Source organism: Neopsephotus bourkii, unplaced genomic scaffold (assembly GCF_033783945.1).
Source record: "Neopsephotus bourkii isolate Nb327-2 ecotype Australia unplaced genomic scaffold, CSIRO-AGI_Nbou_v1 NB_196, whole genome shotgun sequence".
Lineage (NCBI taxonomy): Eukaryota > Metazoa > Chordata > Aves > Psittaciformes > Psittacidae > Neopsephotus > Neopsephotus bourkii.
The window spans coordinates 5171280-5197880 of NW_026900709.1; the positions used below are offsets into that span (position 1 = coordinate 5171280).

At 38.1% G+C, this 26601-nt stretch overlaps 1 protein-coding gene across 1 annotated transcript in view; it reads left to right on the forward strand.

Moving 5' to 3' along the window:
- Positions 1-26601, forward strand: part of LOC133225144 (aldehyde oxidase 2-like) — a 45729-nt gene that overhangs the window by 12300 nt on the left and 6828 nt on the right. Inside the window, 23 exon segments of the mRNA XM_061377267.1 lie at positions 364-508; positions 1269-1361; positions 2606-2757; positions 3437-3530; positions 4560-4669; positions 6762-6946; positions 7214-7376; positions 7564-7656; positions 9038-9207; positions 9662-9773; positions 10691-10810; positions 11533-11629; positions 14204-14328; positions 15352-15485; positions 16189-16276; positions 17770-17856; positions 20064-20291; positions 22335-22438; positions 23638-23758; positions 24500-24574; positions 24930-24982; positions 25492-25606; positions 26052-26117. Of these exon segments, the coding sequence (XP_061233251.1) occupies positions 364-508; positions 1269-1361; positions 2606-2757; positions 3437-3530; positions 4560-4669; positions 6762-6946; positions 7214-7376; positions 7564-7656; positions 9038-9207; positions 9662-9773; positions 10691-10810; positions 11533-11629; positions 14204-14328; positions 15352-15485; positions 16189-16276; positions 17770-17856; positions 20064-20291; positions 22335-22438; positions 23638-23758; positions 24500-24574; positions 24930-24982; positions 25492-25606; positions 26052-26117 (2730 nt within the window).

Consider the following 26601-nt stretch of genomic DNA (forward strand, 5'->3'; position numbering starts at 1 on the left):
AGTGAGATTTTGGCATCCTCATTTCCCACAAAGTTCAGTCATGCTGGTTTATTGTTTATATCATATACAAAGGGAGTCTTTCAGGATCATCAGAGCAGGAGAAAGGAAAATGTAAGACTAATTGTCTCCTACCACTCATTTAGTCTGTCTCTTACCAAGTCATTTAGTTCATTCTTATCTCATTTTCTTGATCAATAATACAGTTATGATAAAAGCTCAGAGTTGTACAGCACTATAGGAACCTCAGATGAAAAGCCTTGTGAATGTCTCACTGTCTATCATGACACAGTGTCCTACTTAGCAATGTGGTGGTTTATATTTTTATTAGTCAAAATTTCCAAATCTTTGTCATTTCCATCACAGATAATGGCTCAAGAGCAGCAAAAAAGAACTTTGGTTTTCCATGGCAAGAGAACAACATGGATTTCTCCCCCTAGCCTGAAGGAACTTCTGGAGCTGAAAGCCAAGTATCCAAAGGCACCCCTGGTTGTGGGGAACACCAGTGTGGGTATGGAAAGGTAAAAGATCTTTTGACCCAGGGATTATATTATGCAGTAGGCACATAATCTTGCATTTCATCCTCTGGGGATCCTAAAAAGGGTGTGGCATTTGTTTAGTAATACACTCCCATGGTGCGGTACTTGGCAAAGTATCAAAATGGCAAACATGTCTAAAAACTTCAGGCTCTTTCACATGAACGAAAAGCTCTCTATTGTCATCAGATCAACATCCAAAAGCAGCCACTGCACAGTAAAGAGGACTGCCACAGAAAGGCTGAGGTTTACAAGAAGAGAGGTCATGAGATAATCTAGTTACTAGATGTACAAATTAGTTTGGGAATAGTTGTTTTTAAAAGATTGCACAAGAAGAGAAGAAAAGAAGCACAAAAATTATGTAGCTCTTACGGAAAGGTGGAGTGAGTAGCTAGAAACATGGTGGAGCAGCTGTGAAACTGTGTAAATCTCTGCGGCCAGAGGTGAAATATGAATGCAGTATAGGAAAGGACCAGAAACCAGTTCAGAGGAGAAAGGAACAAGAGTCAGGAAAGAGAATGCTAGACATAGGACTTCAGATCAGCCTTTGGCCTGAAAGAAGCAAATGAAGTGGGCCTTGTAAAAGCAGTAAAATGTGATATTCAAGATACTGCACAACAGTAGACTCTGAAACTACTTGGTTACAGTGATTTTGAAGTTTTCAGTCTCAGTGTCAAGGAATATGGTTAATTCTTAAACAGATCTCTGATCATACTATCATACTTTGCCTTTTAGGACTCAAAAAAAATCACCATGGTACCTATCATCCAATCAGTCTTCATCCTGTTAGGATTCCAGAGATGCATGTTGTGAGTAGCACAAATAATGGTAAGTCTTCAAGTTACCTCTACTGATGGTACAAGCAGTGATGACTGAACTTGGATTTTGTATTTTGACACCAGAAGCAGTTAGAACTATTGACTTCCATTCATGTTGAATGTTTTGATTTTTTTTCACTAAGCCTTTTAACCAGTATGTCAGTTTACCTGTGATCTGGACATGATGGATGGTGACAAACAATTTATGAAACTGCTCTGCAAGAATGTATTTGTTCAAATCTCAAATTTCTGTAGACAGCAAGCATAGAGGAAGGCCCTAAGTCAGCTTTCTCTGTTTTATGTTTTCACCAGTCAACTTTTTATCGCAACCATTGATCTCACAAAGTCCTTAGAACATAGATTAGGCTAGAGCTAGTTTTTCAACACAAAATATTCAGGCATAAATTTCCAATTAAAAAAAAATCACAACATTTTCTTTGGAGTAACTGATCTGGGTTCTCAGCTAATAGAAATTATCACAGATGCACTGACTTCACATGGGCTGTACTAATGTCCATTGGTCGAGAATCCGATCTGGTAGATGCATCAACTCCATGAGTGGAGGTGCTACAGCTGTAGCAAAAGAATGAATGCAGCATGTTCCCCATGGGAAATCAAGCTGATGTTTTGATACGATTTCTCTCCTTATGTTCTTCTGGCTCCATGATTCACAGCAGTTGCTGAATTACAAATATTTTTCAAATATTATGCTAATATCAATGCAACTCTGCATTTAAGTAGATCCATCAATAAAAGACTACTCTAGAACATGGCCCTTTTGTTCAGAAAAAAACACCACTATGCAACAGTTGAAGATTTCACTGCAGGCTTACTTCAGTGTTTACTGAAGTCCATAGTAGTGACTTCTCTGATACTACTGGAAGTGTGATCAAGAGTTTGCAGCTTAGTCTTGGAAGATTCAAACAAGTCAGTCATCCTTCATCTTAGTGAGTAAACTGCTGTTCGTTTCTTTGGGGATACACAACACAGAAAAGGCATGTGCATTGGTCTGTGCAAATATGCAATGTATATTCTTCAGGTATGTGTTTATACTAGGAGCCATCACTGAATAAGCAAGTAATATTTGCATTTCTTACTGCATGTAATATAAAACACATTTTGGTGTTGTTTTTCTTTTTCATCCTGATGACAAAATCCATGCACAAAAAGAGGATCTTTAAAGGCCTTATCAGCTATATATTGCATTCATGTTGTGGCCCTGTGATTTCACTGTTTAAGTTCATTTCATTTCAGGGCTAGTAATAGGAGCTGCCTGCTGCTTGGCCCAGCTCAGAGACATCCTGATGGAGGCAGTCACAAAACTTCCCCAGGAGAAAACAAAAATCTACCAAGCTCTCTTGCAACACCTGAGAACTCTTGCTGGAGAACAGATCAGGAGCATGGCAGTATGTATTCAGCACTCACAGTAAATAAACCAACACTACAGACATATATGTGTGAATGCCACTTACATATACCTGGAGAAAATCTGTGTGAGGGTGGGATCATGCCTCACAAGGCTAAATAGTTAAAAACATCACAAAAGTTGTATAAAATAACTGGGAGTCCTACTTTAGTATATCAGGTTCAAATATCCAGAGAACTGTAACCAAAGAAACTCCTGCTATTCCTGCTCATTGGTTGAGCAGAGAACTGGAAGAGGTGAGCAAAGAAAAGTGGGGTTCTGTACACCAATCATACTTTAGCTTGGCTATCAACACATAGCTGTTTTCCCATCATATATTAAGCATCTCTGATCTTGTCCCTGATTTTCCTTTAAAATTTCCTTCTATCAATACCTTGCATTTCTTCCTCCAACTAAGGGAACGGCCATCTTTTTGGGGGGGCAGTTGGCAGAAAAGTAAATCTGGTCTCTCTCAACAGAGATGGTATGAGAAAGGACTTTCGAAGGAAAGAGTAAAGTAAATCACATTGAAAAGTACAAAGGTAGAAATTCAGTTAAGATTGAACAAAACAAATACAAGTTCTTCCAACAGGCCGTTAAGTGAATAAAATGGGATTACGATACATATCACTGTTACATGTAAAAAGGACAAGCCTAAAAATAACCTAATTTTTTGTTAGTCTTTAGGAGGACACATTGTAAGCAGGGGATCAACATGGGACTTGAACCCAATCTTATCAGTTGGCAAATCTGTTCTCAACGTGGCATCAGAAGGTAAGCTTTGGACACCCTGCCAAATATCCTTGCCAGATGGGCAGAGCACTGCAACAGAGAAATACAGATATAGGTAACAATTTTCAAATGAAACACTACTGTGCATCTCCTTGATGAATTAGAATGGTACATGTTGCTGAATAGACAACATTATCTTGGTATTTGCCTGTCATTTTAACTGGCAAAAAGTGTCTGCCAGCAGGAAACAGTCTTTCTGTTTCACAAGACAAAAAGAAAATGTCTAGCAATCTCATGAAAACAAGGTGAGCGGGCCTGACAGGTAGAAAAGTCTCCTTTCTGCACTGCCTCTGGCTAAATTGCTCCATTTATCAGACAGGTTAGCCTTATCTTGTATCTCCACTACTGTTTGCTTTTATTGCTTATCTTTCTCTCATTTTAAGAAAAACTTTGTTTCATTCTCTAGGGTAATGCACCTAGAAATTTCTCTTGAAGTCACTGGTACTTTTGTGCATATGTGTATGCATGTATATACATGGGCATCATGTTTAAATAACACTTCAGTAATCAAGACTAAGCAAGTCCTATCCTTGTCACATAGAATCTGTGGGTACTTTGGAAAATCTTGCCAACAGTTTCTACCATCTTTGAACTGAAGATATACAGGGCTGATTCTCCATCTCAGTACAGTGCTTGATAATTTCTTAAAATCTTATTGTGCTGTAATGATTTAATGAAATAAAAGCTTTTGACCAGAAACAGAATAGCCATATTTGAATTTAAATCACTGTTTTTCTGAATGTTACTGCACTTGTAAGATACACATTTTCTCATATTTTGTGTTTGATGTGGATCTTTAACATTCATATAGGGAAATGTATTGCACTTAACACGTGCCATAAGATTAGCCTTTCCTCTCAAAGGCTAGATCCTGAATGGAATGGGCTGTACTAAGGTCATATTGCCCTTAATATATTCTTTTGCACAGGTTCAATGAAATTTGAATCTGCAATGTAGAAATGTTTCCTTTCTGCTTGACATTCAGTAACAGACTACAGTTTTCTCCAACAGATGGTGAAAGACAGATTCTTTTAAATGATCAGTTTCTTGCTGGCTGTGAGAATGCAGATATAAAGGCCAAGGAGGTCATTGTTTCTGTTCTCATCCCATACTTGCTGAAGGTAAGACCCTTATGTTTCAGAGGTTTCATTCGGATCCCACTGTAGTTACTAGGAATACTTTCATTATTTTCAGAAGGCATTGAAAAAACCAGGTTACTACTGCTTTGGAAGTAGTTAAGAAAGTTACAGCATCTCTCCATCACCTCTTCCACTTGTTCTGCTTCCTTGGGGCTCTTACTATTTTTTCTCTACTCTTAAATATGCACTTGTACCCCTTCCAGACACAGAAATTTAGGCTGCCTGAGTATTTTGAGGAAATGTGTCATATTGTCACACAGTTTTCGGCAATAACACTCATTTCTGGCCTCTTCTCACTAAGTAATTAGCAATTTACACTGAAGAGTCCTGAGCTGTCCTTGCAACTCCTGGCAAAATAAGGTCCTAATTAATGTGACCAAAGGTGGCAGTATGTGGTTTTAGGGTGCTAGGGGCAGAAGAAAGGGTGTCATTGTTACTGTGTTCTAAGATACCATTCTAATGGATGTGAGGAACAGTACAGGGCAAGTAGAGGAAGACCAAGCTACAAGCTAGTGTGCTGTGATTGAAGTCAGTGAGGGAGTGACCACAGGAGTCTGCCAACCTTGACATCAGAGGGTCTGTCCCGAGTAGCTGCCTACTGCAATCCCACAGGCTAAACCTAGGTGGCCTCATGCTGGAAGAGTGCTTCTGTCCATGGCAGCAATGGCAGGTTTCCCATGAAAAATGAGATTCCTATGAGCTCAAAGCCTACAAAAGCATAATCTTGTGTTGGCAGCAGCAACAGTGCTTCTGCTGCCCAGAAACTTTGAGCCTTAGTGGTGATTTGAGAGACAAACAGAATGGAAGAGAAAATTAAGGAGGAATGGGCTAGTTCCCTCCACAAAGTAAAAGAAGAAAGAAATCCCAACCTGCTTTGTCCAGTGACAAGTTGTGCCACAGAACAAAGGCTATCACAGAGGGTATTTCAGAGTCTTACCTTTCAGAGAGAGAGAGTTGCATCAAAGAACAGCAGAGGTGGAGACAACAAAATGAACAGAAGAAAATAGCACTGCTAGCAAACTCAGAAGAGCAGGAAGATTATCTGTCAGCCATCTCATGGAATAACATATGAGATTAAGCAGCCTCACCAGAGGAAATTAACACTGTTTTGGGAAGAGGCTGCTTCTGCCACTCACTTTTGTCCTGAATCGAATTTTGATTAACTGCTGACACAATGAAAAGACACATGCACACTTTTTTTGCAAGACTTGTCAACAGAAAGTGCAGATGGAACCCTGGCTGTCAGTTTTCCCTCTTGCTCCTGTCAGCTGCTGGCTTTTCCTTTTGGGTAGCTTGTTGTGAACATTGCTTCAGTGAAGCAATCTAAATCCCATTGAAAGGATTTTCCATCTCTGACAAGACCCACTGTAAAACATGTAATCCTGGGTTTTACGTTTGTCATGAGAATATCACATACTCACAGTAACAGATCTTATCTGCTAACCCCTACTTTAAAAGTGTTGTGTCAGTTCCTTTCTTGAGGCTACAGTTCTTCAAAGGTCTCATCTGTGCCTGATCATGAAAGAAATTGCTATTATTTTTTCTTTTAAAATAGGTGAATTTGTCCCCAGAACAAAACATTTCTGACAGTAGAAAACCCAACTTCTACTAGTGCCTCCCTCAGTAAATGTCATTACTGTAGCATAAAATGTAAAATCTCATGTGTGTAAAATAGTCACAAAATAAGGTTCCTTAGCACAGCGGGGCCTCCATGTCCTGGAGAAGAAACCACAATTTTCTAAGCTGGAATTTCAGAGAACATATCAGCCATATATGAAGTGCTACCAGGACTGCTATTCCAGCACTCTGAAGTCATTAAACCACTGATAGAATTTAAAATTTGGCATGTTTTCTTACACTCAGATCATGTCCCCTCTTCATATATCTGTCTACGATTAGCTTAATACTTCAAGACAAATAAAAAGTTTACCTGAACCAGTAACTGTAGCAAGTGTTCTTTAAAATGTTGCTTTATTTGGACAATGCTAAAAATCAGAATATAAGGAATAGTAGGTTTGTTTTCTTTCAGTCAGTTTCTGCCATTGATCGAATTTTTCTTTATTTTCCCCATTAGGATGACTTTATTTCAGCCTTCAGGCAGGCTGAAAGTCAGAAAAATGCTTTTTCCATAGTGAATTCTGGAATGAGAGTCCTCTTCAATCCAGGCACAGATACCGTTGTAGATCTGAGTATTTTGTATGGAGGCATTGGCTCAACCACGATTAGTGCAAAAAAGTCCTGCAAGAAGCTCATAGGAAGGTATTGGATATTGTAATGCATTTAAGCAAAGTGCAGGAGTCATGGTGTGATGCATGGGCTCTGTTTGATTCTGCTGGTGGAAATTCTGCCAGGTGGAACCCACCACACTCTCACAATATGTATTTGACCTGTCCTCCCTAACAATAGGTTATTTCTTGATATAAATTCTGCTGATTCACTTGTAACTTCCCACATACTCTACAATAGCTTTAACTGCCTGTTAGTTTTGAATAAGTGTGTACTCATGTTAGTCTGTTTTTCTACCAGACAGTGGAATGATCAGATGCTGAATGAAGCTTGCAGACTGGTGCTGGAGGAAATTTTCCTCCCTCCATCAGCTCAGGGTGGAAAAGTGGAATATAGAAGAACTCTGCTTGTCAGCTTCCTTTTCAGATTTTACCTGGAAGTGTTACATGGTTTATATCAGATGGTAAGGACTGGACAAAAATTGCATACCCACATCAGCATACATGCTGCAGGAAGACCCTGCTTTTTTGAAGATTAAGGGGTGTGAGAGGGAAGAGTAAATGTGCTAGGCTTTACTTCAAAATACATGAGGGGAAAACTTACATTTTAGAAATAAGGGGCTGCCAACGCTGCTTTGACCTTCCTTTCAGTATCCTTTCAGGTATGCTGAGCTCTCACAGGAGAGGATGAGTGCTTTGGGATTGCTACAAAGTGGTGCTCCCCAGGGTGTCCAGATCTATGAGGTGAGGTGTGTTTGTAGCTACAACTGCCACAGACCCTCTGTTTTAATGAGTATTTTGCCCTTCTATCTTTTCACTCCAAAGCCTCTACTAATTGTAATGTGAAGCTGCTGGAACACTTGAGCCTGTGAGAAATCTTTAATATTTTTATAGATTTCCTTTCTTTCAGAGTGCAGGCGCACTCATTGCTCTCAAGGTGTTCTGCAGTATCAGGCTGTCCTGACACAAGCACAGCTTCCGGCTATGCAAGAGCTCAGGAGAATTTAGTTTAACTGTCCACTGGGCCTCAGTACAAATAGAATAACCTACTGCAGCATCTCTGTGACTGTTCCAGCCTTAAAGATTTATTTGAAAAGCCACAGTATGAAAGGTGGTTGCGAAAAAGTTTTCTCAGTAGATTCTTATTAAAAAAAAAAAAAATCTAATTTTCATCAAGAATTTTCAACTGGGTTTTTTTGTTGCAAAATTGAAAAATTTTTTGAATCAAATTTTTCTTATCAGTTTTCCAACAAAAACTTTTAAGCATCCAGCCAAAAAACTGTCTTGTCTTCCTTTAAGAAATTCAGTAAAAGCCCAAACAAAACATAACCGTTGGAATATTTTCAGGATCCCTGATAACAGTTCACATTAACTTGAAACAGACTATCGGCAACTCAACAACAGGGAGCTCCAAAGCTGTGTTATCATTAAGTGTGTCTGAAATGCTTTCAGTTCCAGTCTGTCTTTGAATTTAACTGGCAAACAAATGGATTAAACCATTTTTTAGTCTTGTCAGTGCTGCCCAGAATATTAATCTACCTGTCTCTTAAAGGAGATAGGCAAGAAGGAGTTAGAGTGATCACTGAATATAATGCTGGATTTAGATACGTTTTCTCCCAAGCAAAACAATGTGAAATATGGTTGTTTGAAGCAGTGGTGATGCTGAGGTCTGTATAAGTGTGGCTTGCACAAGAATGCTATCAGAAGTAGTGTGGACCCATCAGACAGACTAGCTGTAAGATCCAGAGGATTTTAGTTCACCTTTGTCTGCTGTGGTTCCACTGCATGAACTAGTAATTTTGTCCCTTTTACCACTGTTTTTTTTTCAGTTTCCCCCCTATTTATTTGGTGCAGTATTTCTGCAGAAAAGACTGCCATTACTAGAGATGTGAATGGTATCTAATGCGGTATATTTCTCAGACCTGTCAGGGCACTGTGATGCCAACATAGCACAAAGTCTAAAACTGGAATTAGCCCTTTATAATGTGTCCCGCAAATATTGTCATGAATTCTAGATGATTTCCACATGGATTTTATGATCACAAAATATGCTCAGAAGTTGTTTGAGTAAAGCTTTCTGTAATTACTGTTCTGGCTCGCAGATAATACGTTCTTATTCTTGCAGGATGTTGACCCAGGACAGTCTCCACAAGATCTTGTGGGCCGTCCCATCATGCACCAGTCTGGTATTAAGCATGCCACTGGTGAAGCAGTTTACACTGATGACATTTGTCCAGTGGATGGAGAACTTTCACTGGCTGTGGTCACCAGTATTAAAGCCCATGGAAAGATCATGTAAGTAAGAAAAAACTATAAGCATGTAAATATGTTAATACGTGCTTTCTATTCTTATTGTCTGATACGACAGTATTATGACTTATGTACTATAAATGAGGTAAGGATTTCTTTACTGCAAGCTTTAAATAGTGTTAGATATGGACAGAAGAGTCCATATTAATGCATTCATTCCTTTTAGTACAAAAAATGTAGAAAGAAAACATATTATTAGAGTTTGTATGCACTGGAGCTAGAATTTGAAGAGCTGTTCTATGCCATGCATACACAGATGCCTTCTGTTTCTTTTTTCTCAACATGCTAATCAAGACTTTTACACTTTTTTCTCTATGTAGAGGTCTGTGGTGAGAATACCAAGTGGGATATGTTTATCTCCTGAAATTCGTGAATTACTTTCACTAGAGACAATTTCACCATGTACTGTACTAATTTATTTGCATGTTCTACTTTCCAGATCAATTGATGCATCAGAAGCCCTTCAGGTGCCAGGAGTGGTTGATGTTGTGACAGCAAGAGATATTCCTGGGGAAAACGGCAAGGATGAGCAAGCATATGCAGAAGATAAGGTATTTCTTGCTTCTGGAGGAGTGTCTGGACCTTTTGCTTTAGATATTTACAAAAAAGGAAAGTGAGTTTGCACATATCATCTTATTGAAATGAAATGAAATGAAATGCAAATGCAAGAGCTATTAATGCAGTGCCAGCCAGACTGGGCTGAACAGAATTACCATTCCCCAGTGAGAGAGAAAGGAATAACTCCCTTAAATAACTTGGGATTGAAATAAGGCAGCCATGTTTCCCTAAGGGCTGATAAACAAGTTATTGTAATGGATTCTGAGAAAGCATGAAATAGCCGTGGCATTTGAGATTATTTCAAAGATGAAACAAATTAAATAAGAATTGCCCAGCTAGAACCAACATGAAATTAATTGCCAGGTTAAACACTAGAACACAGCAATGTGAGACAACACTGTTTCTTTTTGTTGAGCATCAACAGAGCTAAGAAATTTATAGGATCTATGCAGCCAGTGTGACTATACAGAACGTCCCAGGCCCCCAGGCTGTGTCCATCACAAGTGACACTGTTGCAGGGTATTTGCAGTGGGACAGGCATAATTCCTAAAGCATTGCTCTTACATCTCTAGTCCTTCTTGTATGGGTTTCTTTCATTTCTGAGTATAGGCAAGGAAAAGCAGTCAGTGCCAGACAGGACAGCACAGTATCTGGCCAAGGATGAACACAGGGGAAATGTTAATGGCTACTAATGTCTCCAGGATTTTTAGTGGTAAAAATGTTGCAGCAGATGAAAGATGCTCTTAGACTTCTCATCTAATGAAGGCAAGTCTGCACAGGGATAGTATTCCTAGAGAAACAGAATATAAAAGTGGTATTTGAGGAGAATCTATTTCCACAAAGCACTCTCTGTACTGGAGCTTAACCACTCTGTGTTTTTTAACATGGGTAATACATTGGTGTGTTGCAGGTGATTTGTGTTGGTCAGATAATCTGTGCTGTGGTTGCAGAGTCACTGACTCAGGCGAAGTGTGGGGCTGAGAAAGTGAAGATAGTGTATGAAGATCTGGAGCCAGTTCTGACCATTGAGGTAACAATGTCTCCTCTTCCATGTCTGATTAAGGTCTTAAGTTACCTCACTAGTTGTTTACCTCCTTACACAGACCTTTGCCATCCTTTGGAATTTTCTTTTTTCCTTCTATTTTGGTATGAGATATGACTTTATTGGCTCTGAAGTGCGAAAATTTTATAAATTGAGTCCAAAGTTTTGATATTGGAAACACAAAAAATATCTTACTAGGTTCTTATTCATTCAGTATATTGGAGACTGGTCTCTTTAGATCTAGGACAAAATTGCTAAAGAATATTCCAAAAGTTTTAAGCGAGCAATTCCATGCCTCCAGGAGCCAAATTCCCAGCAGGAATAGGTGAGTATAGAACTACATTTGAGATCTTATATTCGCGGAAGTTCTAGAATCACACATTCTGCACCCAAGTTCTGAAAATTTTCAAGTCTGGCAGGTTTTGAGTAGCAAGCAGTCTGATTCTGAAATATTTTCAACAGCTCTGAATTCCATTAACAGACATGAAGTATTTCTAACCTGGGGGAAGAAGAGAATTATACAAACTACAAAAAATCAAATAAACAGAAGCTCTCTGATGGTGGAATGACTCTCCTGGTCTTTCTAATAGTCACAGCTGCGTGTCTATCTGATAAAGGATCATATGAAAGATTGTGCTATATAAATATCATATGACTTTCTGATTTACAATTAACGTTCTGTTTGTGGATGGGTTTTTTTCTTGCTGCAGGATGCAATAAAACATAATTCATACATTACTGAAGAAAGGAAAATAGAAAAAGGAGATATTGAGAAAGGATTCAAGTCTGCTGCTGAAATCATAGAAGGTATTTCATATATGTAGTGCATCAGGCAAGGGGAGGAGAGTTATGCTAGTCCAGAATCTATTTCCAGTTGGTCACTGGAAAAAACAAAACAAACAAAAACCCCTTTGTGGTTGATTTTTTCCCATTCACTGGGAATGGAGATAAAATGTTCACATTTAAATGAAGTTTACTAACAACTGCTAGCTCACATTGACTAAACATTATAGCTAAATAAGGCTTTGTTTATGGGTGTTGGCTAATTTAACTTATCCCATTCTAATCTGACTGCTTGATTTAGGGATAATCCCAGAAACAAGGGGATCAGAGTAAACTCCTACAGTCAACAATTTTACCATCTTCGAATAGCAAATGTGATCCAGTTGTCCGAGAGTATACTCTCTGCATAAATACCAGACCCGTATTTAAGAAGTATCAATGAAGAATGTTCCAGAAGCTCCTATTGTAGTTAGTTCTAGAATTTAACTGGCCTTATAATGCATTTTTCCTAATAAGTAGTCTGAATCTCTCTTCCTGCAAACTGTAAAGGTTCACCCTAAACAGAGTCCCCACAGAGTCCTTATATTTTTCCCCATAGATCACATCTGCTAACCTTTATCATTGTCACTGCTCAGTTCTCCACTATCTGTAACTTCACTATATCTGACTTCACTATGGTAATACTTCAGATTAAGTTTCACCAATGCCAAGTGGCGTTTCCCAGAAATTCCATATAACATGAGTAACACAGAATAAGATTAGGGTTGTTGTGGTGTTATCGATTGGTTATAGAGTCAAATTGTGCTGCTCTGTAATCCCTGCTTTAGGTCTTGTTCAATAGTGCTATCTAAAGTACTGGCACTTAACCCATAGTGAACTTCATGGCATTGACTTCAGGCCATTTTCCAGTGTAGAAAAAACACTTTCAAATCTCAATCTGTCCTTTAAAGGGCTTGCATCCCTTTCCAGTCCGATATTATTTGTAGTTTAATTATTAGTTATTAAAGCAACCATGGGGTAATATTAGTGCCAGGAATGACTCTTCTATGATTCTATGTGCATCTTCTTTGCAGCTTGACAGCCAGTCCTGCAAACTCCTTTCTGAGTGCAGTTTTCAACCAGTGGTATCCCTGATTTTATTTGGACTGTACTTCTAAATTTGTTTATAAGAGTAGTCTGTGGGACAGTGTAAAAGACTTACTAAAATTAAAGTATATGATACCAGGATCTGTTTCTCTTAACATTGCCTTGGCCAGTTTTAATACTTCCCCTAATTCTCTTTTTCTAACACTTGAATGCAGTTCTGAGATTTGTTAGTGAACACCTTATAAATGCTTGGACAACTCATGTGTCCTGTTCATGTCCTTTTCCAATTGTCTTCTCATGACATGTATTATCACACCTACTTTCTGCTATTATCATTCCCTAAATTTCTGCAGCTGAGTTTTTCTCTTCACTGAACGCTAACTACACATGAATTAACACCTCCATGATCACAGGAGGGAATGTAGCAGACCCTTCTGCCCCTTTGTCTTTTTCCAACGTCAGTTCTATCTAGTTTGAAAGAACAATCAGATTTATCTCAGTTCTTGGAGACCTTTCAGCATGGAGACTCTGCATCCTCCCCAGTTAATTTTTTCCAGTACTTCACCAATCCTATCAGTAGGACTGTCCTCATTGCTAACAATTTGCTGCAATGTAAGTAGTACTGTGCTTTTTGTTCTTACTGTGAGTATGAAACACAGACTGTACTTTTCCTCTTTGCAGGACTGATTTGAAGAGTCCTTCACTTTAATGTTCTGAGGCCCTTCAGTTCTGTCAGTCTCCTCTGCTCTCCTTTGGACTTTCTCCAACTGTTCCCATCATATGTCATGTCACCCTCTAGTGGCTTCAGTTCTGATTCCTACTACTTCTCCATGAACATGTGTTTCAGGAATAACTGCTAGGGAAATACTGTCAGACCAAAGGATGGCATAAAGTTAAGGTTACACAGAGAATTTACAAAATTAGCTTTCACACTGTGCTGACAGATTTCCCTCTTTCTAAGAAAAATGGTACAAAAGTAAAGTGTTGCATAGAAATAGGTAGGAAAAATGTAATAGGAGAAGGGCATACTGATGGAAAGAAGGTAAGAAAGGAAGAGGAAAGCTGTATTTTCCCTCACAGCATGATTCAAAAGAAGACATTATAATCCTATTATAGTAGAAGAGATGTAAGCTCCTAAAGAATTAAAAAACACAAAATATTAAATTGATACTGATCTTTTTGGGGTGGGGGGAGGGAAAGCTATACAGGGATTAGGTGATTGACTATTTTCCTCTTTATTTGTTATTTTTCTGTTTATTAAGAGGAAAATAGTCAATCACCTAATCCTTAGCTTTAAACCTAAGATAGAAATAAATTAAAACAAACAAGCATGCAGAACACAGAATAAAGCGAAAGAAACTACAAAGAAAGCTCAACTATTTTTCTCTGTTTTTCTTCTGTGACAATTTTCTTCCATGCCATATATACATTTATGTATATGGGCAAATACAGATTTCCTTGCAGCTCATTTGAAACCAAGCTTACATTTTCCTATAATTATATACATAACAGGTGAATTGCACACAGGAGGACAGGAACATTTTTACCTGGAAACAAATAGTGTGCTTGTTATTCCAAGAGTGGAGGATAAAGAAATGGATGTGTATGTGTCAACTCAGCATGTAACAGATGTACAGGTAAAGCAAAGTATTAATGATTACTTGTTTCTTACCTTCCTAAGTAATCTTAAAGCTCAACTGTATGGCCAGGTCTTATGATTTTCCCAATTAAAATTAATTGATTTTGATGTTTTTATGAAAATAAATGTCCTGACTACTAATGATGAAGCTAGATGGAACTAGCTTTCTGCGCAAGCAGGTCTTATGCTATCTGTATTATCCAATGAAGTGCAGACACAAATGAGCAGTATTACTATGGGATGAACAAAGGGTATCTTGGATAGATAATATGGCTGTAGTTTTCTCGTTGAAAGAAGACTAATTCTTTCTTAGATATATTAGCCAAATCCTCCCAAAATCAGTGAGAACCTTCAGTGCAGTCCTGGTCAGTCACATTTTGGCAGCAGTGAGTGTCTTCAGCTTTAGAAAGAGTACTCAGAAAGTTGCATTGCTCGTATGAATAGTTCCATTGATGATGATGGGGTTATAATTATGTGTAAATAATTATAAATGAATAAGTAAATAATAACAACATACAAATCATATGAAGTTAAGGAAAAAAAAAGTTAATAGGTCCTAGCTAACATCAGAATTGGATTGTAGGCCTGTAGAAAATAATAGCTGCAAAGAATGTGCGTTAATTCCTACATGTTTCACTCTGTTCCATTCAGCTTGATATTTTAGTGGATGCTTTCTCTCCAGCTACAGATGAAACTTGCAGTTCTAGAGATTATCATATCTGGCATTAGATAATCAAATTAGTTTATGGACCTATTTTTACATTTTCACTCTTCTGTAAAGAGCAGATTGTGCTTTCACCAGCATCTTTACCTATTTGAAATCTTTTGTTTGTTTCTTTCTATAGCAGTTCTAGTTTTCTGCCCAGGATTCTTAAACCTGGTCAGAAAACTTTTCCTAAAAGTTTTTATATAACTATATACTAAAGCTTTTAGTATATAGTTAGCCATAGGGAATAGGCATTTTTAATATACTTTGGGAGGTAACAATTCTCAGTAAAATCCTGGATATTCACTTTTGCAGGAATTAGTGGCTTCAGCTTTAAACCTCCAGTCCAATAAAATTATGTGCCATGTGAAACATGTTGGTGGAGCATTCGGTGGGAAGATTACTAAACCTTCACTCTTTGCTGTAGTTGCAGCAGTGGCAGCCAACAAGTAAGTCGGTTTCATCAAATGAATGGTTTAACTAAAACAAATTAAAGATGACAAGACTGAATGAAAAAGGAACTTCAGTCCTGAACCCTACCTGGGGCTTATCTTTTTTCTTCTCTTTGGCAGTAAATCTTGGGTAGAGGCTTGGAAGTCCTTTGGGCTTTTGGTAATAGTATTCACTTTTAGTATCTGAGAGCCAAAAAAAAAAAAAGGCAAGGAGGCAGTTTCTCTTAGGGCTGAGCTGTACAAATCCCAAACAATCAAGCTTTTCCCAAGCACAGTGGCTTGAATTTCACTCTAGATATTCAGTGAAAGGTTCTTTTTTACCCCAATACATAGGTGTGCTCGCATGAGCCCTGTGTGCCACAGCTCTCCTTTACTCTGACTTACTTGCCATGTCCTGTGCATGCTTCATAGAACTTGCATCTCCCTGTTGAGAAGCTAAAGAGAAACTGCTGAAAAGGTTGTTTTTTCTGCTTTGTTTTTGACGGGAAAATCAAAACCAAGTTAAAAATCTGCTGAAACAGCCTAAACTCAGGCATGGTGAAAGTTTAATAAGTTTAACAAGTGTAATAAGAAACTAAAGCATAGAATGGACTGATTTGTTGCCACCACTAGGAGTTTGGCCATGTATGTGTAATGTTATTTGCAATCTGCATGCATAGGATATAAGAAAGGTGGATTTTTTTTTTTATGTTCACTTTAGGACCGGGCATCCAGTTAGTTTTGCCCTTGAAAGAAATATGGATATGTTAATCACTGGTGGACGGCACCCTTTCATTGGAAAATATAAAGTAAGTGAGTGAGAGAAGATATTTTGCTCAACTACTGGGTAATAGTTTATTCTGAGGCAAATCAGCATAATTTCATTGACTAACAAGATAAATTCCTCCTCGTCTGAAATCCTAACTGAGCACCAACCTTGCCCAGTCCTAACAGCACCCTGACAAATGCTACAAATCAAACCAACAGCTATCACCATATTCCTACAACCCAGGCAATATCCACAAAAATCATGAATACCCATCCCTTTTCTTGAAAATACTCCTAACATCGGCTCTACCCCATGTAAATCAGAATTGAATACAAGCCACTTCTCAGATATGAAGCCAGCCCTGCAAGGCAATGCAAGATTCAGCTGGTAGAAAAACTCTTCCTTTTGCCTTCTGAATCCTTACATTAAAGATAATTGGGTAAACAATGCCAGCACTGAAGTCAGCTCGGCAACTGCTAGTAGCAGGGGCAAAAATCTTCTCTTTTGTGTTGGTGTACGATTTAACAACACTAAAACCCTCCAGGACAGGGTTTAGAGTCCAATATGGTTTGTGTAAAGAAAGCTGAGGAATTGGTTTTCCAGTTCCAATAGCTCTTGCATGAGCTGTAGAGTTTGGCTGATGACTGTTTCTGTAACCCCAACCCTAACATTTCCTTTACTTAAATGCAATAACTGCAAAAAACTGCATGAATTGCTTAACTACATTAAGCCAAAACCACTCTCCCCATCAATCCCATCTTTTCTCCTATCCATGTACGTATGCAGGATTTAGCCAGCAATAATATTCATTATTTCTTATTTTCCTTATCCTTAATCCTAATGGAGCTGCATCAGTTTACATAAGTTAACAAGTTGGTCTCCAGTTATTTTACAGTTTTCTCTGATTGTTCCCCTTTAAATAGTATTACATAAACTACTAAAAAAACAAACCCATACATTACATTAAAAAAAAATAAATTTAAGAGGAAGGAACTAGAACTAGAATTCAATCAAATTTGGTAGTTATTTCTGAACATGTAATCTGCAAAATATACGCACCATTGGTTCATGTTCTTATGTTGTCTGGGTGATGAAATCATCAGGATGAAAGATGATTACAAAAGGGATACTCCAGAAAGTAGAATAAACATAATAATAATTAATATTTTCTCCAGTGATATCGTCATCCTCTTTCTGGTCTCTGTTCATACAGAAAACAGCAGTGAACAAGCTTTTCAGATTCTGAGTACAGACAATGTCTATGTAAAATAGCTTTGTGGGTAGCTGAGGTATTCTGATGATTTGTGGGGTTTATATGTATTTTACTCTTGGTTTGCATATTCAGATCCAAACTGATATCATCCTATAGACAGAAATCCATGCTGGTGATTTTTTTTATAGTTCACTGGAAAAAATGCCATTGTGTTCTGTAGTCTGAACCTCAGGTGGTATTTGTTAACCAGCTAGCCTATTTATAAAGAGAAGTTTGAAATACAAGAAACGACCCCTAATGCTTCGGTTGATATATTATAGGTTGGATTCACAAATGATGGTAGAATTATAGCTGCCGATTTTCAGTGCTATATAAATGGTGGCTGTACAACAGATGAGTCTGAATTGGTAAGTCCTTCTTCATTGATACCACTTACACTGACTGAACTGGTCACAAAAAGAAAATAACAGCTCTTTGCCACAGTATCTTTTTATTAAGAACATGTCTATTCTTGTTAACTACAACTCCCATCTTCCTAAAGCAAAAATGCATCTGTGGCCCAGAGGTTGATTACAGAATATTATTAAGGGGTGTCCTGGGTTTAGCAGTGGCAGTCATTTTTCTCTTTCTTGGTAGCTGGTGCAGTGCTGTGTTTTGACTTTCAGCAGGGAACAGAGCTGAAAAACAATGATGTTTTGGTTTGGCCAAGGACTCTGTGGGCCTCATGCTCTGCCAGGGAGGAGGGAAGCCGGGAGGAAGCAGAGACAGGACACCTGACCCAAACTGACCAAAGAGGTATTCCATACCACAGCACGTCATGCCCTGGATGTAACTGGGGAGTTACCCGGAAGGGCTAGAGTGGACTGCAGGGTTGGAGGAGGTATTGGTCGGTGCTTGGTCGGGCTGGGGAGGTGAATTATCGGTCACCTGGTGATGGGGTGTTGTATTCTCTTCCCTTGTTATTTCCTTTATCATTACTATTATTGGTGGCAGCAGTAGTGATTTGTGTTATACCTTAGTTACTAAACTGTTCTTATCTCAACCCGTTGGAGTTGCATTCTTTTTGATTCTCCTCTCTGTCCCTCCAGGAGTAGGGGGAGGGCAAGAAAGGGGGAGGAGTGGGTAACAAGCTGTCTGGTACCACGACAAGGGGGTACAGTATTTCCTGTTAGGTGATATTGGACATAGAAAAATCAGATTTAAAAGTTCAATGAAGATAGTAAGTTTTATTATGGAGCCTATTGTCATAAGGTTACTTCTTCACTTCCCCAAAACTGAAGGTCTGATTTTTCCCTCAGTAATTCTTCACGCTGTTGTAATTCCTTTAAGTTAAATGCAGTTTCTCAGATTCAAACACAGTTTCTTTACTTAAATTGGTGTAAAAAACAGCAGAACAACAGGCCTTCCAAGTATCGTTCTACTCTTCATTGAAGTAATTATTTCTCTTTGGTGTCTTGAGTGTTTCACAAGTTTCACTGTCTTCTTAGAGGAAATTAAGCCATTTGAACAACTATAACCTCTTATTGCAGCTGATTGAATACATTGTGTTGAAAGTGGACAATGCATATAATATCCCAAATCTCTGAGTCAGGGGCCATGCCTGCAAGACTAATTTGCCTTCCAACACTGCCTTCCGTGGATTTGGGTTTCCCCAAGCAGGTCTGTTTATGGAGACATGTATTGTGGCTGTGGCAACCCAAACTGGCCTACCGCATGAGAAGGTAAAAGAACTGAGACTGCCAAATAAAAAATGGGATAACAGAGAATTCTAGGACCGAGACTGGTGGAAGCTCCTTATGCTTAAGCCAGCTCTTGTAGAAGCAGATCCACCAACTTTACTTGGGCTGAATAGTACTTTATGCAGCACCTATGCATCCATGGAATACTACTTGATATAATACAGATAAGAGTGAACAGGTCCACAATCTCTTGCAAACTGTTTGATGACTGCTATTAGTAGGATCAGCTTCAGTCAAAACAGTACCAGGCTGACACTTTGATTTCTTCCCAGCCTTCGCAGACAGTGCCCCAACAGTTTGAATTGCTGTCCTTTCCTTTCCAATCTTCAAGAGTTATCCTCTCCTTACATGCTGTTTAGTCCAGTGTAAGCTTTTCCCCTTTTGTATGTGCCAACCTCTTCTATATTAAAACAACAGTTTATAAATAATTTTACTTTCCTAGGATGCCAACCATTATGTCTTTTCCCTATTTCTTTGAATCTTATCTTTCCCATTTGCTTCGTCTCCTTTACCACACTTCAGGAAAGATTTCAGACATATCTCCTAAAGACAAACAGTTTTTTAGCTTTAACTTCTGCTTTCACTAGTCTTATTTACAATTTGAGTTTACCAACCTTCTTTGTGTTGAGTAGTCCTTGTGAACAATTCCACTGTCACCACTTAAGTTCATAGGCATTTGATGCAAGCAAAAATACAGGCCAATTGAGCAGGGATTTCCTTAGAGAAATGGATATGGCATTATGTTTAATATAGCTAAGTATTCGTTATATTATTGCATTATATCACTATATGACATATCATTATATATATAATATGTCAATATATTATACGGCCATATTGATTTTCAGTACTGTGTAAATTTGATTGCTGTTTAGGTTAGGGAAATACACATGTACAAAGGAGTTAACCTAACATCCTTCAAAGAAGAGTTTAATGCAGAGAATCTGTGGAAATGTTGGGAAGAATGTTTGGACAAATCTGACTACTACAACCGAAAGGCAAAGGTGGAAGAATTTAACACAAAAAATTACTGGAGAAAGAAAGGGATTGCCATCATTCCCATGAAGTTTTCTGTTGGATTTAATGCAACTTATTTTCATCAGGTAACCCCTTTGTAACAGTGCTTTTACAATCCAAGGTCCCTACTTTTCTTTCAAAAAATAGAGGAAGCATAATCTCTACTGGAAGGAAAGAGGAAAGGACTCCAGCATGTTGGACTAGTATAAAATATCATCTACTGAAGTATGCTTTGTTTCAGAAAGAGTATCACTCTCTCTGGCTGGTATCTTTATAAACGCGTACTCAGCATTAGATAGGACTTCCAGCAACCTGACTTAGTGAAAGATGTCCCTGGCCATGGCAGGAGCGGGTGGTCTAAATGATCTTCCTTTGGCTGAACTAGATTATCTTCCTTGCATTGAAGGTCCCTTCCAACCCAAACCATTCTATGATTTTATGAGTATTCACCTCACAAATATGTGAAATTTTGATTGCCATCATGCTGTCTTCGTTCAGATAAAAGCTAAGTAATTCACTGTAAAAATGCGGTACTTGGAATCTTCCACAATCTTATCCATAGTAAGAAAAATTATCACTCCTATAGAGCAGATAGTACCATATATATATGATAGGTTAAGCTCTACGACTGGAAGTTTTTATAGGTCAGGGTGGTGATGTCTTTGTGAAAACTTTCCAGTTCTTTTTTTTTTTTTTTAATTCATGCTTTGAACCAAAAATTCATTCAAATGAGTTTCAGATTAAATGAACAAACATTAAATGAACAAACAATGCATGGTTTGCATGTCAGTTTTTTATCCATTTCTTGATTGTTTCTGTTCAAGTTTGTAGATTAACAGCTCAGAGAAAGATTAATATATTTCATATGGCAATGTTCTCATGGTAAAAAACATTGAATCTAGGAATCAATTCATCTGATACAAAAGTTCAGGAAAAGGCATAAACGATAGTTACATTTCATCAAAGCCTTCAAAATAAAGCTCAGGTATTGCACTGAGTTTCCAAAAAATTTAGATCTATATCTTAGAGGATAGATTTATTGTCTAATCTTGTCTCTGTCAGCTAAGACTCTAACTGGCATCAGCAAAATGTTAGCTGATTGCAGACATCACAGGTTGGCACCACAGAGGGTCGCATGACCATTATTTCTCAATGTAGAATTAATAACAAATAAAAACATGTCCCGGGGGCACTGTATTTCACAACACCTCTCAGGCTCTACTGTTTGCTTTCTGAGTACTGGTAGCTCATTGCATTCTACAGTGAAATGTCTCTACGGAATTTCTGGTTTTCTTCCATATCCACTTGCTCCTTTATAGTAGTGGATGGCTTGTACAGGATGATTTCTTTCATCACCACCCATTGGAAAGTTACTTGTTGCTGATTTTACCATGAATGAAAGTTCATTATTTCCATTCCCATTTGCTTCTTGCATTTCCGATGTTTAAGATAGCTATATATCAGCACAAGGCTGCATCAAAATATGAACAGAAAGTGTATCAGATTCTAAATCATTCCCTTGACAGCCTGTAAGAGAGAATGCACGAGCAGTTGTGTCATCACTCCATCAAAATTACACACTGTGAACACCAGTTTATTATTACTCTGTATGAATACATGCAAACAAAAAGGACTAGGACTAATCTCTCAGTTTCAGAAAAACAAAAGTACAACTCTGCTATTGTTTGTTCTAAAATAAAAGTTCTATAGGTGTTCACAGTAGAAGATGCCTTGCCATCTGTCAAAATGCCTTTGATTCAAGGTTCAAATTCTGCTCTGTCCTCCTTTTTGTTGTGGGTGAGGGAATAGTATCTATGGCTACGCATACATTACAATTGGAACCAGCATGTTCGTAATTCACCCAATTTCCCAAGAAGAAAAAATATGCTTTTCTATTATTTAGACTAGTTACTGTGATTGCTGCAGAACTCCATTGAATAGCTACTACCTCACTTATCCTGTCTTAGAGCAGTAAAATTTGTTATTGTCAGACTGCTGGAGAATTTCCACTCCCTTTTAACAATATACTGATTCTTGTTGATTAAATCTATCTTTGCTTTGTTCTTTTTCTTATGCATCTTTGTTCAGTGAAGCAAGAAAATTACCAAGTTTCTGTGGCTTTTCTTTAGGCTGGAGCTCTCATCCATATCTATCTAGACGGGTCTGTGCTAGTCACTCATAGTGGAATTGAACTGGGACAAGGAATTCACACTAAGATGTTACAGGTGTGTTAGTTTGCATCTGATGGCAAATATAAAGATAACAACTAAAAGGATGAAGGGCACTTAGTTCAATAGGCAAATTCTATAGACATAATAAAGCTAAGTTTAATATTGGGTTGTTCCTTCTGAGTTACTGATGAAGACAAAACTTAGGAAAAATATAACTTATAAATGAAGTGATCTTCAAAGACCTGGAAAGATTAACATCTCTGTGGTAACATCACTGATATCAGGATAGCTAATGACCCTGTGTTTGTTTGCAGAGGGAGTTAAAGTGATGAATATTTAACTTTGTAGAGTGTCTAACACCAATAATAGCACCAGTTAATTTTCATGCATTTCTGGTGTAGTGATAAACAAAACTCTGTGCCAAATGGGTCATTTTGGAGCTAAAATTAGGTCAATCCTTCAAAATGAGCTGAATGAATATCTGAATATTAGAACACCATAAAAAATGATAAAGTGGGAACACAAGCTAACAAAGCCATTTCAAATGAAATTGAAAGTAAAATATACAGATAAGATTTGAAACTCTGTAAGAGAGAGTGATTGTTTTTTGATTTTTATTAAGTTTTGCATGTGTAGACAAAACCTGATTAGAGAGAACAATTGTCATCATGGCTTGACTTCGCGAACGAAGATTTGGGAAGGGCTTTTACCCACGCTTACTACAAGCGCGCTGATGACTAAGAAGGCCAATGTGGGATAGGCAAATCCGGCTACAAAAAGCACAGCAGAAGGTCTCCTTGGGTGAAACAGGTGGGGCGCGATTCTTCCTGCGTTGTCTTTTCTCCTCGAGACTAGTTCTTCGTGAACTCTCAAAGGAGTCAGTGGCATTATGTCTGGTGTGCCTCCAAGTCTCCCGATTGGAGGCCAAGGTGGACCACTGATGGTAGTCAATATGGCCAAGGCTAAGGTATTGTTTCAGAGAGAACAATTAATTAGAGCCAAAACATACAGTATTGCATGGTATTGTTTTATCTTCTGTTCTATTAGCTGAATTTACTTGTAAAATATTTATTTTACAGGATAATTGTTAAAGAAGACTTCTGTGTTTGTCCTAGTCACAGTATTACTGTTGAATTAGGTCATTTCTGTGTGTGCATGTATATAGAAAGAGAGATGAATGGCATGATGAATTCCTGACTTGAAATTGCATCTTCAAGTGGGACTGGCTATCTTTTTGTTTACTTTTGTTACTGATTGTCAGTCATGAACTGAAGATACCGTTGTCATATATACACTTCTCTGAAACAAGCACAACAACTGTACCTAATGGAAAATACACAGCAGCATCAGTTGGAACAGAAACCAATGCAAGAGCAGTCCAGGTTAGACTTATTACCATTTTTTTTCACATAATCAGTGGTTCTGTTGAATACTGAATGTCCCTATGAGGACTCATAATTTTGTTTCAGTTTTGAGCAGCTTGCAGTTCTTCTATTGCAAAATCTCTCTTGATTTATTTTCCATGCACAGTTTAAAACAAGGCAAATTACGGAACACTGTTAAAAAGGGTATTTTTTTTTCTGCTTTACTGTATCAGATTTATAAATGAAGATGGGGGGGTTAGATTACCAGTAGATTAATTTATGGATATTTACTTCTGTATTTACACACAATTTAAAGGAAAATGTAGCATAAGGTATGTTTCAGTTATTTTTTTAATTGTTAGACTGAAACACCCTTATCCTCTTACATCATTTGGGACCAGTTCTGCTTTAATTTGTTTTGTAATAAATCATTCAAGCCAGTGGTTTTCTATCTAGCAAATCAAAATAGGAGGAGAGTCAGGTCCCTTATCTGTTTTTGTTGATGGTTTCAGTGGTAGCCTGGTATATGAATACTTAAGTTACTTCAGAGAAGATGCCAATGCCACTCTTTACTAAGTGCTGCTTTCCAGCTGGCAGTTTGCAGAGTACAGAAACTGTAGGTAAATGAACAGAGTTACAGCCCTCAGAATGAATTTAACAAAGTAACTTCACTAAGAAAGAGCCTGTAGTGTTTTGAATACAGCAGGAAGACTTGGGTTTGTGGGTTGGTCAATGGTGCACAACCTTCTTCCTCCCTAGGATGCTTGTCAAACCCTTTGGAAGCGTCTGGAGCCTATACGAAGAGACAATCCTAATGGCAAATGGGAAGACTGGGTAAATATGTCTCTCTGTTTATTACTATTAAATTATGATAAACCCATGAGTGTACAATGAAAGCTGTCATTGCTCTGGAGAGAGGAAGGGGCCTCCCTGCATGAAGTGAACCACATGAAGGAAGAGGATAAACAGGGTAAAAGCAAGTGGTGCAACACAGTGTCTGGTAAATCTGGCCAACTTCAGAGATTTTGCAATGTCCCCCTTCTCAAAGATATGTTCAGGGAACAAGGGAATGTGAAGTTTTAACTTAGGCTCTTTTTTTCTTTAAAATGGGTTTTTAAAGCTTTTCCTTTAAATATGAAGCAAAGAATTCTTGATTTTCTCTCTGTAATAATGAGTATACCTTTTGCAGATCAGTGAAGCTCACAAGCAAAGCATCAGTCTTTCAGCTACTGGCTATTTCAAGTAAGTAAAGCCATTAGTTTGTTTTAATTTCTCGTCATCACAGGTGCTACTTTGTCAGTAAGTTGCAGGAAGGATAAAACTGTCCCCATTCAACCTTCTCAAGGCCATATCAGATGCAGCACACAAACCATTAAAAAGCTGGACCAGAGACTGCAGTGTCAGATAAATTCTTCTCTTTAACCCATATTGATTTTAGAAGCACTTTATACCCTTGGTTAGCTATTTTGACAGTTGATGCACGATGTTCTCCAAGGTCAATTACGGTAGGACACAGGAGGCCACAACAAATTTTGTTCCATGGCCATCACGGTTTGCAATCCTCCTATCCTCCCAAATTATTCCACGCCACAAATATTTAGCAGTGGTGCTAGTCTTTGACTACAGAGATCCTATGAAAATAGTTAGTTTAGAGAGTTTATGTCATGACTCAACAGTGAGGACAAGGATAGATGGTGGGGCTTTTGTTGATCAAATTCATTTAACCTGAGGGATGTTCTTACTTCCTCCAGAGGTTATGTAACAAACATGAACTGGGACACACAGAAAGGCCATGCGTTCCCATATTTTCTCTTTGGAGTTGCATGTTCTGAAGTAGAAATTGACTGTTTGACAGGAGCCCACAAGGTAATGTCAAAAAATATACTGAACTTGAAGTAGATTTGGCTGAATTTTCCACCATCACTATATTTCCTATGATACGTTCCTCTACACAAGGAACTTCTGTTCAGGTGACTGTGCTTCCACACTCACAACAAAGCATAGGAGGTGGCTAAACATCAAACAGTTAAGTTTCTATAGGAGAACAAGCAACAAAGCCATTCTTGAATTCATGATCATCCTGTTACTTGCAGGATGTGCACAGCGGATTCCAAGTTTCAGACAACCACCAGAAATGCATCTAGATAAGATGAACTCTCCACCAACACAAGCTTTCATATTTCAGAATAAATCTATAATAATTTGTGATATAACATATTTTATGGGTGAGACTATATATACTGTTTATGATCCCTTTGTTGTTGTGTATTTTAAATATAAGTCTGTAACACACCTTTTATTTGTTTAACAGAACATCAGAACAGACATTGTCATGGATGCGTGTTTTAGCATAAATCCAGCTATAGATATAGGACAGGTATGAACTTCCGTAGTTTTGCTGTATATTAGATGTTGGTGAACAGTTCTCTTTGTGCCTAAGTGCTTGCTGTAATCAGTCAATTTAACAGCCACCAAAGCCTACAAGACATTATCCATTAACACTCAAGGATGCTGGCTTGACCGATGTAGTAGTAATTGCTTTTATTTGCAGCTATAAATAATACTAGGTTAAGTTTTCTACTTTTTGTTTGTCTTCTGAGAAGAAAAAAGCAGATCCCACAGACTTTGGAAATACCCTACAGGATTAGCATTCTGAGTCTCCCTGTGACTTTTTCCTGAAAAATTTACCCCAGAATTACTGACTGAGGGCTAAACCTTAACCAGCTGCAGAGCGCTGTTGACTGTGACAGTGTTGGCTGTGTAATGGAAAAAGCTACTGAGATGTAACAGACCTTTCCTTAAAGGTCTATTATAGCCACAGATTTGTATTATGGATTCAACTATCTGTATCTCCAGACAAA